Here is a 19,182-nt window from a genome sequence, read left to right as displayed (position 1 = left end):
CAGATATGTAATTGGGACTTGGATACCCAGTTTCTCCTATCTAGCTGTATGACTTGTGAGCTTCTCAGTTCTCAATCTGTAAATGGAGTATTAATTTCTAACTCACAGGGTCGTTTTCATATCAGGAGATAGCAAATGAAATGAACTTCATAAAGCATGATGCAAGCATGACTTTCTCATTAGTGCTTTAAAAAAAAATACCATGCAGCATTTTATAGAAGTCTGGAAGTCAAGATCTTCATTTAGTGGATTATTTTCAAATCACCATAACAAAGAAAACCAGATTTTTTTGGTCATATGTACAAAAACATAAACTATTTTATCAAGTCGTCTCTTTTGTTAGGGGAAACTACTGGCTTGATGAAAGTTATAATAAAGCAGAAAAATAGCACAGCCCCATTATGATTAGTGTCCTACTCTTTCATCATAGTAGTGTTTGGAAGCATTATGGCTCAAACTGTTCTTGGTGCCATTGAGTGAATTCTAGTAAAAACCCTAATATTAATTGATGTGGTTTAGATATAAAAAGCTTAATACTTAGACATATCAGCCATCTAAAATGCATTAGAGTAAGGCGAGCTAGAGACTTTGTGAAAGCAACATCTTTTTAATGCTGAATTTGGTCTTATCCCAAGGCAAAACTAAGCATTTTGCTTAGGTCAGTAAGCATTTGACTCACCTTGCTCCACGACAATAATCTGTGTCTTATCAACCTGGCAAAGGTTAACATCTTCTAAAGTAGGGCTTCAGAAAGAAAGGTTACTTTATTATTACTGAGATTCTTTTCTCAAAGGAAGAATCTGTTAGCACTTAATAAAATATATATATGAAATTGTAATGATTTATTTTGTTACTTAAGCTCCTTACTACTGAAATGGCAAACTACAAATTGCAGTCATTTAAATTCTTGACTGAAGCCTTTCTAGAATCTATTAAGTAAATGCCACTTTGTCACCGTGTTTTCTTTTCTGAACCTTTGCAGATTAGGAAGGTAAACAATTCCAAAGCTGTTGATAGTGCAGAGGATAAACTGAATAAATTACACTCCTGTAGTTTTCTTAAACTTTAAAATTTGTGTTGTATGGGTAGACTTACTTAAGGTTTATTGGCTGTAAGAATTAGATTTAAATTATATTTTGAAAGTTTCACCTTTATTTTAATGAACAGTCAAAGGAGTAAGATCAAGTTAAGATCCGGAAGCCAGAAGTGGGGGTTCTGTCTAGAATTGCAAAAGGAGAAGGAAAACTCATATCATCCTCTGTGTTCTGCAAACCAAAAACATTTTCTCTTTTAATCTGAAATAGTGGGGCTTAGGGTTGTGGCATAGATGAGATTGAGCATCACTTTGGGGGTCTATTTGACAGGCCAGAGCTAGCCTGGAATAAACACAGAACAGAGAGAAGTCTTCAACTCTGGCTGCATGTTAGAATCACTGGAGGAGCTTTAAACATTAACATGGGCTGGGGTTGGGGCTCAGTGATAGCGCACTTGCCTGGCATGTGTGAGGCATTGGGTTCAATTCTCAGCAATGTATATAAATAAATAAAATAAAGGTCTATCAACAATTTAAAAAAATATACATATATATGTATGCATGTATGTGTGTGTATGTATATATGTATATGTATATATATACACATATATTAACATGCCTAGGACCCACACCAGACTGGGCTGTTCATTTAGTCTGAGGTGTTTTTTGGACTGGGATTTTTTTTTTCAGTTATTTTCAATCTTTGTTTTTGCTTTTATTAAACTCCCCAGTAATTCTAATATGTTTAAACTCCACAGTGATTCTAATATGCAGCTGAGGTAGAGAACCAGTAAGACTAAATACTACACAAGTGGTCAAACTACTTTTTTAGGTAGTTGTTTCCAATACTTATAACTTGTCTTCCAGTCTGAAGATGAGAACATCAGAATTAAGTGTAAATATTCTTTATTTTCAGACTGATAGGAAAGAAGTAAGAGGATAAGATCCATATCTATCTGCATATGAACACAGTTTTTACTTTGCTTTCATTAATAGGTTTCTTTCTGCAAAAAAAAGCAGGCATATTCTGTGGTCATATTTAAGAAACCATATTAATATATGAGGATTTGCAATTCAGGCCATATTTTTCTATTTCACTTTCCATCAGAGTGTTTTTAAATAGCTGACAGTCACTACTTCTCAGAATGTACCTGTGAAAACCACCTTGGCTTCCTTAAGTTTCTGTCCAGTATGATCACTTAGTCCTTATATAGTGCTTTTCATCTTTGGAACTCAAATTGTTTCTGGATTTTGCTAATCTGCCCGACTTATATAGAACTATATTATTCCTCTTTTCAGTTAAGCAAAACTGAGGTGTAGAGAGGTGACCTAAGTTAAAACCATATAACATGGTGCCATGGAGATAGTTGATATGCCCAGAATATTTGATGAGGAAAGAGTTTCCAGGCCTGCTCAAGTGACCAATAGGCTTTTCCCACGGGCTTACTGGTCCCTATTACAAAATCCTTCCTTTTTTCAGTCTTGCCCAAATGATCATCATTGTTCCAGCTTGTCAGTCTGGACACCTGTAGATTGTTGGCAACTGATCAGCCTAACTCCAAATGACAGCCAGCGTGTTCCTGAAGTGGGCTTACCAGAAAGCATGGATATCTATACCTGAATTTAAGTTCCAAAATTCTTATTTATTTTTAAGTGTCAGATGATTTATGAAGATTGCAGGTTTTCTCATAGCTCTTAATCCTTTACTTTGTTGAAGCCATCAGTACCATTATGTTGCAATGGTCCACTTTTGGAACAGGGTTTTGTTCTAGGTGTTTTTCTGCCCACAGGGCTCTAAAGTGTGCCCAGCCTATATTTGGTAACCTTGAGGTCCAGAGTGAGGCTTATTTGGGTGTGTATCATCTTTGAAGGACCTCACTACAGATCAGTTTGTAAATCACAGAGATAGATGGGGGTAAGTTTTCCTCAGGTAGACACCAGTGCCCGTACCATATTTGTGTTTATTGTTCACAGTTGGAACTCAAAACAGACAACAACCCCCAATTTCCCTTATATGCTCCCAGCGAACTGCTGTGTCACGCAAGAGAAATAAAAAGAAAAAAGTGCCCCCAAGGACAGTTGAACCTGTTACTGTGAAACAGAAGCCCAGTGTGTTAGAAATTGAGAAGAAGCCAGCAGCAGGGGCCTTGGAGCACTCTGGTCCCCAAGCCTCAGAGCTCACCTCCACCAAGGACAGCCACGTCCTGGGATTCGGCATTGTTCTTGAATCACCTTCCTCAGATGTAAGTTGATGTTTTCTGGCTGCTGACTGTATCGGATATATCTCCCAGGGATTCTATAGTATGAATATGCTTTCTCCTTAAATAGTTCTGCCTAAGACAACTAGACAAACTTGGAGAATAAATGTGAGAAAGAGAAAAAGAAGACCAGTAGTAATTTTCCTGCCTAGAATTTTCTTTTTTGAAAAATTCATGCTGTATTTATTTAAACATGTTTCCATTCTTTATCTCTGAAAGAAGAAGGGTGATGGTGTAAATAATCTGCTCACTAATTTCTTTAACATTTTTAATTTTGAAGTGGCAGTTTTCAATTTCCTCAGTGTAGAAAACTAAAAGAACATAATTAAATCCTTTGTAGATGGGCATAAATGAACAGAAGCATACAGATAAGGTCATACCTTTCTGGAAACACAAACTAATAATAAAAAAAGAAGCAGTAGTGCTAATTCTATTTTATAGATGCAAGCTACACTGCTAATTAGGTGGCAGTGCCATGTCATTTACTTGGTATAATGATAGGTTAACGTTCTGCAAAGGTTTGCTATTTTAATATCATAGCTTGAATGTTGTTGCAGTCCAGGATGTTGGATTATATCTGAGATAGCCATCTGACTGGCTGTTTTATATTCATAGACCGTAAAATGAATTTCTATCATAATGTGCTGTATTTGCCATTGCATACTCTACTTACAATATCTTTATCTAAGTACACTTATGTTGTGAACCCCACTTGTTGGCAGAGTTCTTAAAATAAACATGAGTGAGTGATCTGTTATTATCAGATCTTGTAGGAATCAGATCCTGCTGAGAACTCCCCCAGGTCTATATAGGACTGGAGTTTGGCCCTACCTTTTAAACTTTAAATAAGAAACAAATTGCTATTTTTTAAGTACTCTCTTTCAAACTGAAGGATTGCTAGCATGTATTCACACTGGGTCTTTAATAAAGGAAGACAACCAAAATAATCATTTTGTAACTTTTTTTTTGGTTCTGGGGATTGAACTCAGGGGTACTCAACTCACTGAGCCCACATCATCAGCCCTTTTTTATATTTTATTAGAGATAGGGTCTCACTGAGTTTTGAACTCATGATCTTCCAGCCTCAGCCTCCTGAGCAGCTGGAATTATAAGGCTTGCTCAACCACACCTTGCTCATCTGATGACTTTTTTAAAAAATATTTACTTATTTATTTTAGTTGTAGTTGGACACAATGCCTTTATTTATTTATTTATATGTGGTGCTGAGGATCAAACCTAGGGCTTCACACTTGCTAGGTGAGTGCTCTACCGTTGAGCCACAACCCCAGCTTCATCTGATGACTTTTTAGAATAGAAAATCATTTATCCAATCCTTGATGTTGAGGTATTTTTTAAAAATGTATAAGCAGGGGCTGTGGTTATAGCTCAGTGTTAGCACACTTGTCTAGCATATGTGAGGCACTGGGTTCAATCCTCAGCACCACATAAAAACAAATAAATAAAATAAAGGTATTGTGTCCATCTATAACTAAAAAAAATTCTATTAAAAATCTCTAAAAATAATTTTTAAATAAAAATTTTAAAAATAATCATGCTACAAATGTTAATTAAATTAAACATTTAATTTTTAAAAATCACTAATAATTCTACCCTGGATGTCTGCTCACTTTATTAGATCATATTTTTACTGCAACTAAGGGCCTGGTTCAAATCCCAGGTAAATCATGAATTTGGAAACAGAGGTAAATTATTCTACAAAGTACATTTAATCCTAATCATTACTCATTATACTTTCATTTTTCCTTAAATTTTCTAATTTCCTTAAATTTTTAATCCTAAGCATTATTCATTATACTTTCATTTTTCTTAAATTTTCTAATTTTAGTATTAAGAACAACCCATGTAGGAGATGATGTACATCTAATACTAATGACTGAAATTTCTTCTTTCATTATTTTTAAGCTCCAAATGTACTTTAGAGATAAATTAAAGAAGATCTGATAAAGGCTTTGTGTACATTCATGAAATAGAATTTTTATTATCTTTACCAATATCAGTTTTATGATTTCACTTACATATTATATAAAAATAATTTACTTCGTATTCATGATTATTTTTGTTAACAAGAGCTATTAAATTTGATTAAGCACATTCAGAATTATCCATGAAAACTCAGGTGTTGATTATCTCTTTAAAGTAACTTGCTTCTAAAGAAAAGCAGATTATCTGTATGCATATTGCCTTTACATTATTCAGCTGATGCACCATTTGATTCACCTCTTCAACAGAAACCAAAACTTTATCTAGCAGGCATGGCAGTGAGACCCAGCATTGGATGTGTATATACTGTCTAGAGATAGTGCTCCCGGGCATTCATGAGGCTAGCCTGGGGTGGGACATTGACTCCCCAAAATGAAGGGACCATCAATGCCAAGGCACCCAAACTTAGATGTCTTTCTAGTCTTCTATTATTTCTTAGCTGTGAGGCTTTTAAAATTTGTTAGAAGAGGAAATAATACCTATCATCTACAAAAATTGTGTATTTGAAGTTGAACTCTCAGAAGTATGCAGGGCTGGGAGATCAGATCCAAAGTCATAGGATGGGCAAGTGGTTCGGTGTTGATAGAACAGCTGTCTGACTGGCTCTAGTAAAAGCAGGATGAGGCCAGAGACTGAAAGCCCTGATACCATGTTGAGGCCTTCAGCCTTCATCTTGTGGGCACTAGGGAGCCAGTGCAAGTTTCCAATAGAGGAATATCCTGCCTGTGTTTTAGAAGAGTAACCAGAACAGTGTTGTGGATGGCAGAAAGGCAGAGAGAGGGAATATTAGCATCAAGGGGAGCAGAGGATGATCACTGTTGTCAACCAGGGAGGAGACTGTGATGGTCTGGCAAGTGCAGGGACCCTGAGAGAAAGCAAAACGTGAGCTCGGGAGGAGAGACTTTCACTGGAGTGAAAACCCTAGATTTTTACCTTGGAAAACTGGGTTGGTTACTCACTTGTACTGCCAACTTTAACTGAGAGAGGGAAATAAAAGCAGAAGCTAGCTTTCTGTTCTGGAAAGCAAAGAGAGTGAGTTAAGTGCCCTCAAAATGTTTCTAGACACAAAGTGCACAGAAGAAAGATTAGTGCTAGGAACAATGGAAAAATGAACATCACACCTATGCCTTATTGCTTTCTTTAATATGTGTGTGTGTGTGTGTGTGTGTGTGTTTAGTTATTGATGGACCTTATTTTATTCATTTATTTATATGCAGTGCTGATAATTGAACCCAGTGCTTCACACATGTGAGGTAAGCACTCAACCACTGAGCCACAACCCCAGCCCCTTTATTACTTTCTTAAATATATAAAAAAAAAATTACTGTGACTTTTAAAAATTCAGCATATTAAGTTACCTTTTTAACACTGGGACTTGTATTGTCACACAAATACAAATGCACATAGCCATGGCACAAAACTGATGTGAGGGCTACATGGAGCTGTAGATGATGGCAGGTGGCTCAGGTCTTCTGCCTGGTAGCAATTGTTCCAACTCAAATGCAGAAAAACACTAAGCTCTAATAAGAACTACCTGAAATGTCAATACCTTGGTGTTGTGAGCATTAAATAATCCATAGAATATGGGAAAATCCTGGGGCTGGGGTTGTGGCTCAGTGGTAGAGTGCTTGGCTAGCATGCATGAGGCACCAGGTTCAATCCTCAGCACCACATAAAAATAAATAAATAAAATAAAGACATTGTGTCCATCTACAACTAAAAAAAAATTTTTGAAAAAAAAAGGAATATGGGAAAATCATATTGCAGTGCCTGGCACATAAAATGTACTCAATGAATGTTATTTTCTTAATCTGCAGATGAAAATATAACCGCATTTGTATTAAAGATAAAATACACTTATGAAACATTGGATCTATACTTGGCTTTAATTAGAACCTTGGCTTTAATTAGAACTCCTCAATTTAACCACCATTTGCTTGTTCTTAATACCGCTACCCACCCACCCACCTTTAGGGCTCTAATCTGATCTGAACACTCCTCCTTTATAGAACTTTTCTGTACTCTTTTGTAATTGTTTACATGATTTTCTATCCTTCCACCCCAGCTTCTCAAGAACAGAAACTAGATAATATAAGTAGTCATAATATTCATATCCCATCCTATGCTAAATAAACGATGTCATTTATCCTTACTCTTAGAGATGTTCTTTCTATCCTCCGCACAGAACCTATACAGATTCACACCCAGAAGACAAAGTGCTGGTTCCCAAGCCAGGTCTGTCATCTGCTCTTGTCCCTGCATGAAAGACATTTTTTTCTAAGCACATTTTAGCACCGTTTTTGTATATTATGAGTACTCAGGAACTATTTATGAGGTGATCATTACATGAAAGAGAACCACCATGCTACACTATGGCTATTTATTCTGTTTATTTGGAAGTTTCTTGGGGAGAAGTGAGTCAGGCTGCTGGCTTAGAATCTCAGCTCTGAAACCCTGAGCAAGAGAATCTGCCCCTTCCCTCAGATTTCTTCCTATAAAACAAGAATAATTATAATCTCATCTCATAGAGTCGGCCTGTTGGAAGAAGTAAATGAAGCCATCTGTATAAAGCACTTAGAACAGTGCCTGGCACATTTGAAGCTCCCCATAAGTTTTGGTTTTTCTTTTTTATCCTTAACAGTCCTATCTAAGTAGCTTTACAGGAACAAATGTATTTTTAATTAAACTTACCTGTATGAATGAATAAACAGATGCATATGAACAAATTGTGTTTTAAAAAGGAAGTAGCCAGAAATATTTCTCTTTTAAAGCAGGATTATTTGAACCTTTTTAAATTAGCACATTAAATACAATGCAAACCTAAATTACAAAGAATCAAACCAAATTTCACACTTGGATACAATATTTAACTCTTTATTTTTCTCATGAGTATATAACCCATGGCAGTTGTTCCTTTCTTAGTGACTGTTTTTTAATATATATTGATTTGGTTTTTCAGGTCAGATATACCTGGTATATGTTAGCTTTATTGTTTTTCTTTATAAATTTTTTTATTTGTTCTTTTTAGTTATACATGATTTATTGGTTTTTTTTTAGCATGGCTTCTTTTTTTCTTTTGACTTTGGTGAGAGACTTAGATCAACTTTAAAAAATATAATAATTTTTAATAATAAAAAATGTCAGGCTAGGGATGTAGCTTAGTGGGATAGCATTTACCTAGCATGCGGAAGGCCCTGGGTTCAATCCCCAGCAACACACACACACACACACACACACAAAATAAATAAATAAATAATGTTTATCTGTTTGTTGTAATTACTATATTTTCCAGTAACCCTAGATCACAGAAATTTAAAAGTTATCAGAATATAAATCTATGAATATTCATTAAAGATGATTTTGTTAATAATCATTTGTATCATTCTTCTTAAAATAAACAATTTAAAATGCATTTTTTTTTCCATATAAATAGCTGCTGGATTCGGAATCTGTTTTTTAAGTATCTTCTTAGCCTATCAAGACAAAATGATCTGCTAGGATATAGCAGGGTAAATCAAGCCAACAATTTTTCATTTATTTATTGATACATTGAAACCAAGGCAATATATTTGTGAGAATGCAGGATTTTGACACAATCTGCTTGGGTTCAAATTCTTGCTTCATTATGTGAAATGATGCACCCATCATCTTAAACAAGTTACTTGACTTTTTTAACCGTAGTTTTTGTATCTGCAAATTGGGAATAAGTGGTAGTTGCTTCATGGGGTAAGAATTAAATTAGGAAATCCATGAAATGTGTGTTAAAGTAGGGTCTGGAATATAGTAAGTAGCAAATAAAAGTTAATCATATCACAATTTTCTAAGTCACCCTGAAATGAATGAAAAGTCTTTGTCCTTGAAAGGAGCACATGGAGAGAATTTCACAAATAGTAGTTACAGTATCATAGGATGAAGCTCTAATACAGGCAGCCAGAAAGTTTCCTGGGAACTAGGAAGAGCAGGACCTCCCTGCCTGGAGGGCAAGGACAGAGTCTTAGAGTAGACATCTTCTTGGAGGAGCAGTTTTAGCAGAGTTAGGAAAAAAACAGATCACAGCGATATAACTTTAGGTGTTATCCATTTGGCTAAAATATCTTAACATAAGTCAACCCTAGTCTTCAAAGTCATTAATTTATTACCTGAGAAGGAAAAAGCTAAACACATCTCTGAAAGACTTTGGCAACTCTCATTATGCAAGTGCATGAAGAAATTTTCAAGAGACCAAATTGTATTGTCTCTTGCAAAATTCAATTCTTACTTCCACCACAATTTTACGAAAGAATTAGTTTTTTAATGATTTCCATAATTTTTCTCTTATTCAACATTGAGTATATGCTAGTACATAGTATAGGTTAAGCTTACTATTTAAAGGACTTTCAGCCAAGCATTCTTTACTTAACATAGAGTATCTACTTTACAAAGTTGGTCTTGATATGGTATATCCAGCAAGCTTCTGCTGCATCCATGAGGGGTTCTCAGCCCAGCACAGCCCCAGGCCATACCTATTTTGAGTTATACTCACTAGGCCAACCAGAGCAGGCCTGCCTTTGAGTTTCATTGGCCATGTTCTTGGCTAGCATTTAATAAATGGTAACAGAAAGTCTACCTGGATCAGGCCTGATTTATCAGAAACAATTTTAGGTTTTCTCAAATAGAAGCAGATTACATTTATGAGCAAAATAAAATCAATTATGAATTTTTGTGTTTTTAAATTATTCTTTCCATTAGCTGAAGCTCATTTTCCTAGGAATGTATCTGATATACGGCTAAATAAATAAATAGTAAGTGAGCATCATTATATGATGATGAACAGAAAGACTAAATTCACATCCTTTAAACATTCTTATCAATCCTCTTATACATCTTGCAGTGTAAAATCAGTCTTATTCATCAGTCTCTGCCTCTTCCTCTATAGTTTTCTTTCAGGTTTCAGTCCTGAGCCAGTCTGAGACTTAACTAGCTAGCCAGCTTTGCCTTTCTAATCCCGACACCCCAGGATTTCATGCAGACAACTTCATGTGTGTGCCTGTAAGTGTGGGTATTGAAAGCTGTATGTATAATTTATTAATTTGCAATTGAAAATCTGTGTCTAATGCCTAGCATGAATATTTATTCTTTTTTTGCTCTTCTAATCAATGACTATATGTAGCTTTATATGAACTTGACTATAATTTTGAATTAGTAATATAAAATAGCCTAGTCAAGCACAACAGCACACACCTATTATCCCAGCTATTCAGAGGCTAAGGCAGGAAGATCACAAAGTCAAGACCACCCTGTCCCAAAATAAAAAATTTTTAAAATAAAAGGGCTAGGGATGTATCTTAGTGGTAGAATATTTCTTGGTTCAATCCCCAATGCCACAACAAAATAAAATAGTATATAGGGGAAATGCTCCCTGTGTGATTAATTTGTGTAGTATCCTTAAAAATTGTCTTGTTTTTCTTTAGATTACATAGGGCAGTCACATGATATGCTCATAGGGACTTGAAGGGCATGGATCTCTCACCCAAACTACTTCTTAACCCCCAATTACTTGTAAGCAAAGGGAGACTACAACTGAAATGCAAGAAACAAAATAGTGGGCAGGCCTGGAGCCAAGGACATTTTGAAGAGCCATCAGGACAAAATGCAGTTTTTTCCTTCATCTTCTCCCAAAGTAAACTGTGATACCACTGGATAAGGAAAAGGCATAATCTATACATTATTGTGCTTATTCTTAGGCACCCCAATAATCAAAGCATACTCAAAAATCCGGATTTATAATGGGAATTCAGACATTCAACCCCTTAAAATGATGACTATGTTGTAAATTGTGCCCCATAATTGGGATGTAATCATTTAAAGATCATATTACCACAGTAATCAGTAGAATCTACAGATTAGTGTGTAGTCTATCTTGACTAGAGTATCAAATAGTGAATCTGTCAAGGGAAGTTTAGTTTTTAAAATGATACTCATTTGGAATAGTGTTCATTTCTGTCATAACTATCTTTAGTAAGCAGAGAAATCTCATTTAAACTACCACCAGTAAATAAAAAGAAAAGATGTAGTTATGCAATTAAAGAGTTTTAATCCATTTTAACTATGTATGTGAAGCTGTAGATCATGTTTCAAAAAAATAAAGCCATCCCCACCCCAAGCTTTATTTTAGAAATTGGTGCTTTGTGGCACCTGACAGACATGTCTTAGTGCTCAGTAACTGTCTGCTAAGAACTCTGAACAGGAGGCTAGCCAGGAAGAGCAGGAGGGGTAGAGCTTAGCCACCTTTGCCCTTGCTGCTGCAGGCTGCTATGCAGCTAATCAAACTATTTACACCTTTGTAAGGTGCTTACAGGTGAGTGAGTTCATGTCCCCTGATCTGGAAAGAACAGTTGAAAATAACAATATCAGTCTGGCAGTAGAAACTGGAACAGAAAGCAGTGATAGCTTCTTCCCTGAATGGTACCTTAGAAATCACAGTGCAGTTATGATGCTGTAGGAAGACTTGGCCCCTCAAAAATCTCCAGATATTTAGTTTTAAGAGTCGAAATAGATGCACAAATAACAACTATACCACAGTCTCCTAAATGTTAGCTTTAAGACCCTGTTAAAATGCTGTCCCATCCCTTTCTTAACCCCTGAGCTCCCTTTCCATTGCTCCCCCAAGCAGCCAAGTCCTGCCTGATGCTAGTAAGACTCTCGACAGTACTTGCTCTGTATCTCTCCTACAGTATTCCTCACTTTCTACTTTGCATGATAGGTATCTATGCATAAGTCTGCACTATAGAATAGCCAGCTTGAAATTCCTCCCACAGAGGGTGCTCAATGTGCAGGTATTGAATCAGGCATTACAGTCTTCTCCAAGCAATCTCCTGCTGGAAGGAGCACATGAACCCTTCTAAGAAGACATTGGTGGTGTATACCCAGCTATCGCATGACAGACTTGCAAGCCCACTTCCTTTATACAGGGACAAGAGAGCTCTGAATCTGCACTAGTCATTTTGAATGAATTTCTACATAGCGCTTTGTTTATTCTGACAAATAGCTATTGGATGCTGGGTGCTTGGCACACTGAATACAAAAGAGTGCTCATCCTGATGAGAAACACAAACTCCCTATTAAATAAGGTACCATAAACATACTTCATAGAAAATACTATCAATGCTTGAAGAGGGGAGTGGCTAGTTCTGCCTGGCAGCTCAATTGGGTCAGTGTTTCTAAAGTCAGAGTCCAAGTCCTACAGGATGAATCAAAGGGGAAGTTCTGGGAGTCTCAGCAATCAGGTGGCTAAATTTTAAGCACCTGATTAGTGGTATTAGACTCAAACTGAGGTTTATAGGAATGAGACAAGTTGGGAGTCCTTCCTGTTGCTTTCTTGCAATTTTTTAAGAGCTTCTGTAATACCTCAGACCTTCAAATAGCTGCGAGATACACTTGGATATTTTTAATGATTTCCATATGATCTAGGAGCACTTAGCAAAAATCTGAGATCAGTTCATTTAGAATCAAAAGTTCACAGGATATGAAAAATTCTGCTGATGTCTAAACTTCACCTTAGCTTATGATGGAAAATTCAGTCCTGATATTTCCACCTTGAATCATTTAACAGATATTTCTTGAGTGCCTCATTTGTGCCATCCTTATTCTAGGAGTTAGTATTCAGCCTCCAGCTCCTATCAAGCTCCTCCACAGACCTTTGACCAGGAAGCAGCAAGATGCAAAAGGCAGGGGGAAACCCTGACAGCACTGTTTTTACAGTGACATTTGCCAAGCATTTAGAAACCAAACATTGAATGCAAAGCAAAGCAGAGGAATGAGATGACTTTCTGGGTAATCCAGTCAAAAATTCCATCTTGGGGAGACAGGGCCCAGATGCCTTCCTAAGTCATCCGAATAATCTAGGCTGAGCTCTGAGCATCCTTTACTTTGTAGTTTGCTAGGCATTTTGAAAACAGTATGACAAACAAAAATAATAATTCATATTTTCCAGGACAGAAACAAATCTAAAATCTTCACATTTTCAATGTGATTAAAAAAAATTTAAAGTCATGCCAGTTTTACAAAGCAACAAATAAAAGATCTTAAGAATGAGCTTTGAAAGTGTATACAACTGAATATATCATTTTTTAATAAAAATTGCCAGTTTCATTTCTTCATTTTAAAATTATCATTTTAAAGCTGTCATGTTATAACCAACAATAAATGACTGAATAGTTTAGATTATGACTAATGAATTTATTGAGTGTATACTATATGCCAGACCTTAGAAATACAAAGTACAGCGTAATAAATACATTCATATGCTATGTCAGATGCCCAGTGGTAACATAGCTACCTCCATGACAGGAAGAAGATAGAAAAGGTTTTGGAAAGGAAATAGTATATGCCCGTTGCAAGACGAAAAGACAGGTTGTAAACATCTGTGGTATGCTGATAGAGAATGTAGTATGTGTCTGATTTGTATTATTGTATGATATACTCCAAGCTGAAAGGCACCTCAAGGGTCTTCTGATCCTGTATCCCTGTCTTATGGCTGGTGCATTGGTTTTTCAGGGTCCTCTGGGATATAACTTCGGCTTTTCCTCCTGAAAGTAGGGGTGATGAGTGGATTGAAATGGCCTGGAAACCTGCTCATTATTTTTATTTGTATATCAAATTACATAAAAATTCTCATTGGTTTAAAAAAATAGTTCCACAGCTAACACCCTGACATAGTAGAAAGAGGACAGGCCCTGTGGAGTAGTCCCATATTTGTGACCTCAGGTGAAAGAAATTAAATTATTTAATGTATGAGACAGTAATGCACTGAGCACATATGAATTGTACTTAAGTCATTTTTATCATGATCTTTTGGGGCCTTTGTTCCTTTGTTTACAAAATGAATGAGGGTGTTTCATATAGAAGACTCGACCCTTAATTCTAGAATTAACATGATTTTGTGATTATCTCTTAATGTGTAAGAACAGGAATACTTTCTCAGTGTACTTCTCTCTGTTGCTTTTGATGAGACAGTACTGGAATCTTGTTTTGTGAACTGTAACTGATGATTGGTTTTAGAAAGTACACATTCTGGCACACTAAGCTGAGGCTGTGTCATATACATGATATGGACATTTCAGCTACGAGCTACGATGGTTTTTGTTGCACTTTATGCCCAAAGTCAAATGCTTCAAATTTTGCTTTTAATGAAATATTTCTCTTCTTTTGGTAGCCAGAAGTGCAACTTGCTGAAGGCTTTGATGTGTTTATGCCTAAGTCTCAGCTGGACTCTATACTGTCAAACTACACTCGCTCAGGAAGCCTTCTGTTTAGAAAACTGGTGTGTGCATTTTTTGATGACAAGACTTTGGCTAACTCCTTACCCAATGGGAAGAGGAAAAGAGGACTCAATGACAACCGGAAAGGACTAGACCAAAATATTGTGGGTGCAATAAAAGGTTGGTCTGCATCATTTCATTTTTTGGATTCTTTGTTGTGTTTTGCCTTCATTCCATAAAAATGTAGCTGAAATTATAATAAACTAAGTAGAAGCTAATTTAATTTGCCACTGCACCTTACCCACTGGCATGGCTCTTGGGTATGCACCTTACAACTCCCCACCCCAGATACCACTAGGATATGGTATTTCAAGGTGATGTTAATTTGTTAAAATAATATTTTAAGAGCCAATTTGATCTGCTGCAGAACCAAAAGTGCTTGTTTTAATTTGACTTTTAAAATGGAAGTGTTTTTGTTTTCAGTAAATTTCTAAGGATTCCATCAATATATTATTTAAACTTAAGTTTTTAGGTGTAAATAAGAATAAAGCTACCTATCACGTGTTAAAGTAAGTAAGACATTTCTCTCCAAAGTTCAGAAGCTACATTACCAGACCATTGCATCTAAAGACATTTTAAATATAAGTAAAGCCACACACTGTTCCTCTCCACACATTCCTAGCCAAGTCTGCTCCCTCTTGTTTTAAGTCATGCCACTTACAGGGAGAGACCACCCTGGGTCTCTCCCCTGTACCTCCTTGGAGCATATGTCTGTATTCCATGGTGTTACAACAGCCATGTGGGTTCATGGACATGTCTCCATCTCTGTCTAGTTCCACATCCTAGACCTAGTTCTTCACTGTACAGTGTCCTTATTCAGGACTCTGATAAATATAACTTTAGGAAATAGAAGTATTTAAATGCTGTTAACAAAAAGGATGTATACAGCTGTGCACATATCGAAGTTTGAGGTCAGCCTTAGCAACTTAGTGAGGCACTGTCTCTAAATAAAAATTAAAAAGGGTTGGGGATGTGGCTCAGTGGTTAAGCACCTGGTTCATTCCCCAGTAATAAAAAAATAAATAAAAAAAAATGAAAACAAAGTGTCAAATTTAAGCACAACTACCATGAAAATGAAATTTTGAATAAGTCCTTAATTAAAAGTAGAATAGCTGATGAGGATATTCTTAACTGATTTAGTTCTGCATTGTCAGGGCTTGTGAGTGGGACTGACTCAGAGAGATTCCCTGTCCTCTCCTCTTGCCCATTAGTTTGCAAAATGAGTAATTGAATTTAATAGTACTTAAAGGATACTTGGAAACTCACAATTAACTTTACAAAATAATTCGAATTTTAAATGGAGTTAGCAAGTACCAGACACCCTTTGTTCATGGCCAGAAGGACATAAGCCTTCATTAACAGGAAATTTCTCATGCTCCATCAGAATTTTTTCATTTAAAGTGGCAGCTGAGTTGTATTAAATAAGAAAAGCTACAGAGATATCACAATCTTGGCCATTTATGAAAAGAATGATTCAGCTCAAAGTGACACTAAAAACAAGATTACAGAATTTGAAAAACGGTCAATGATGTAACTAGGACTTGCTGAAATGAAGAAAGGTCCATTTCCATTTAAACAGGCTGGGCTTTCTCAGAACATGAAGGTCAAGGCTGCTGATGCTTCTCTGAAATGCAGTCAGGAATTGTTTTAGTTGTCTCTTCCTACCTACCTATCTTTTTTTCTTTCTTTCTTTTCAGGGAAGTATTTTAACATTATGACAGTATTTGAAATTAAGAACTATGGGGCTGGGGATGTGGCTCAAGCGGTAGCGGGCTCGCCTGGCATGCGTGTGGCCCGGGTTCGATCCTCAGCACCACATACCAACAAAGATGTTGTGTCCGCCGAGAACTAAAAAAAATAAATATTAAAAAAAATTCAAAAAAATTAGTGTTTAAAAAAAAAGAAATTAAGAACTATGACCCTATTCCATTTTAATGATGTAGAAAAGCTACCTTCATAATAGATGGTAATGAAATAGCTCATTACAAGTAGACTAATAGAGAGGTTTATTCCACCATTTTCCATCTAAACTGGACATTATACAAGAGTTTGAAAAAGTGAATTACAAACAAATAGAGATTGTGTCTTAATTTTTTCACAGCCCTACTCCTGCTAGAAATAAAAACAACAGTGAGGCCTCTACTCCTAATACCTAATAAAGCCGATTATTCAAATCAAAGAGCTCAAAATTTCCATATGCTTCTTTTATTGTTGAGTTAAATCTAGCATTAAAATTCTATTAGGAAAATATAATAACTTGAAAACAGACAAAAATCTACCCCTAAATAGCCAATAGCCTTAATCAACAAATATTTTATGTTCATTTGCTCCCTTGTTGTTTTTATTCATAGACATATTTTCATTTTGTTTTTTCCCCCTGACTACACAAATAATTTATGCTTACAAAATATCAGGCATAAAAAATATAGAAAACTTAAAGACTTCCATAATCTCATTCTTCAGAAGTTACCCTGGACTTTCTTATTGTCTTTATTCAGAGTATGAATGTGATTATGACACAGACCCTCCATGAAGAACTCAGTAGTCATGAAACTATTCCCTGGCAATTTCATAGGCTAGGGGCATCAGCTCAGATCACAGAAGCAGAACTGGAGGGTGTTGCCATAACCAGACAGACTTGGTCACAGGCTAGCACCATTCTTGGGGCCAATTTGTGTGTGTGTGTGTGTGTGTGTGTGTGTGTGTGTGTGTGTTTCCCCGCCCCCCGCCCCCTGAAGAAGTTATACTAAGTGTCTGCTCTCACTGTGTTTCTAGGTTTTCATGTTATCTTTGCACATAGTGAATTGGTATACTTTTTGTCTTGCTAACCTGCCTGTTAGTTTATTTCAGACTCAACTGAATCCTCCTGGGGTGGAGGGAAGTTTTTCCCTCCCTTACACACTTCACAAGAACTGGTTTTCCATAAATACATGTTGGGTGAACAAGTAAGCATAGGGTTTTATTTTTCATCTTGAAATAATGAGTTTGATGCAAATGTCTATCCTCATGTCTTCTCATAATTAATTTGAAACAAAAAAATCAAAACATTGTTGTAAATTTGTACTAGTCAAATTGCCAATGAAAGTAAAACAAGTAGAAACCAAGACTGAGTATAAATTTGAATACAATTATCTTAATTCCCTAATACATTTTCCTTTACCATGTTTTCTCTAACAACAGGTTTATTAACCCACATATACAAGGTAAAGTGATTTTTGGAAGTAGCCATTAATTTTAGGTCTTATAGAACAACTATACTCAGTTTAACAGTAAAGATATAAAGAGAAATTCGTCTTCCTTATCCAAATCTTTTGGATCTGACTAATTTGGAAAAGAGATAAAATGGTTTTTCTACATAATAGTGCCAAGGCTATCTACTGCACACTTGAAAAACATTTTGTAAATATATTCTTTCTTACTCCACCTTTTATGAGATAGTACCCCAATAGTATATTGATTTGACAAGTCCACTTACCTAGGAACAGAAGACTGGTTAATTTTATAAAATCTCACATGTAAAAATAATAAATGGTACTTGATTTTGTTTCAAACAAGGGTGATTAGATTGGTTAAAACAATAGTGGGGAAAAAAGATGAATGAAAATCTATAAAATGCTTATAAATAGGAAGAGAAATGCACTGAAAATAAAAGTTTAAATAAAACTGTTTGTAGTAGTAACATTCCCCATGACATTATCTTGAAACTAAACTATAAGATTATTTGTAGATTTTTTTCATATAATTTCATCTTTTAATCTTTTATAGTTACTAAAACTTGGTGGTAATTCATTAAAAATTAATTTGTAATTATGATCCAAGGTCTTACTGATGAAAGGATACTTAATGAGAAGCACTCACCTGAACATCTGAATTCAACTTTGAGAAGAAGTAACTTATGATCTTGTTAAGTGAAGTCAAGTTTAACACTCAGTAAACTTGGTATCACGGATTTGATTCAGAATTTTTTGCCAGAACACAGAGTGGAGGTTAGTCCCCAGTGTGCTCCCCTTGCATCATGTGGTATCTGCTGAAGCAGTGATTGGTCCACCATCTGGCTTTCACCATGACATACCTCAGTAGACTTGCAGTTTGACATAGAGTTACTTTAATGTGACATAATCATTGACTCCCCAAATACTCTTCAAAAAATATAGTTTCAATAAAAAGATTTTTAGAACCCATTATGATTTTTAATTCAGCATCATAATGACTAGTTAAGAAAGTATTATTACTGTCAAACTGGAGTCTTGAATCCTCTTGCATTCAAAGGAAATTACATATGTGCATAAGCAAAAGAACTGATTAATGGTCACTAGTTTACTTGACACAAATTGCTACTCTCTTAAGAGGTCAGCACTGATGGTCTGCCTGGTTAGCCACAAGGGATCAGAACTTCTCTGGGAGGGAACACTTCTTGACTGGTGATTACTCCAAAAATTCAAACTGGAGTGCCTAACTACATTCAATGTCACCCTCTCACAGGCTCTATAGAAATGACCACCAAAGCCTCTCATTTTATTTCAATAACTCTAGACACATGTAGGGTCACTTTTTGTCATTTTATAATACCTCTACTTTTCATTATTATTGT

General features: G+C 35.8%; 1 protein-coding gene across 5 annotated transcripts in view; it reads left to right on the top strand.

Annotated features, from left to right (window-relative positions):
• Positions 1-19,182, top strand: part of Bend7 (BEN domain containing 7) — a 79,361-nt gene that overhangs the window by 29,943 nt on the left and 30,236 nt on the right. For 4 of the 5 annotated variants that reach the window (XM_026410270.2, XM_077802718.1, XM_026410266.2 and 1 more), the window contains 2 exons: positions 3,008-3,276; positions 14,486-14,711. In XM_026410270.2, the coding sequence (XP_026266055.1) occupies positions 3,008-3,276; positions 14,486-14,711 (495 nt within the window). The remainder of the gene's footprint in view (positions 1-3,007; positions 3,277-14,485; positions 14,712-19,182) is intronic. The other variant, XM_026410269.2, reaches the window with a different exon arrangement.

Source organism: Urocitellus parryii, chromosome 9, assembly GCF_045843805.1.
Source record: "Urocitellus parryii isolate mUroPar1 chromosome 9, mUroPar1.hap1, whole genome shotgun sequence".
NCBI lineage: Eukaryota > Metazoa > Chordata > Mammalia > Rodentia > Sciuridae > Urocitellus > Urocitellus parryii.
This window is presented reverse-complemented; position numbering and strand designations above follow the sequence as displayed.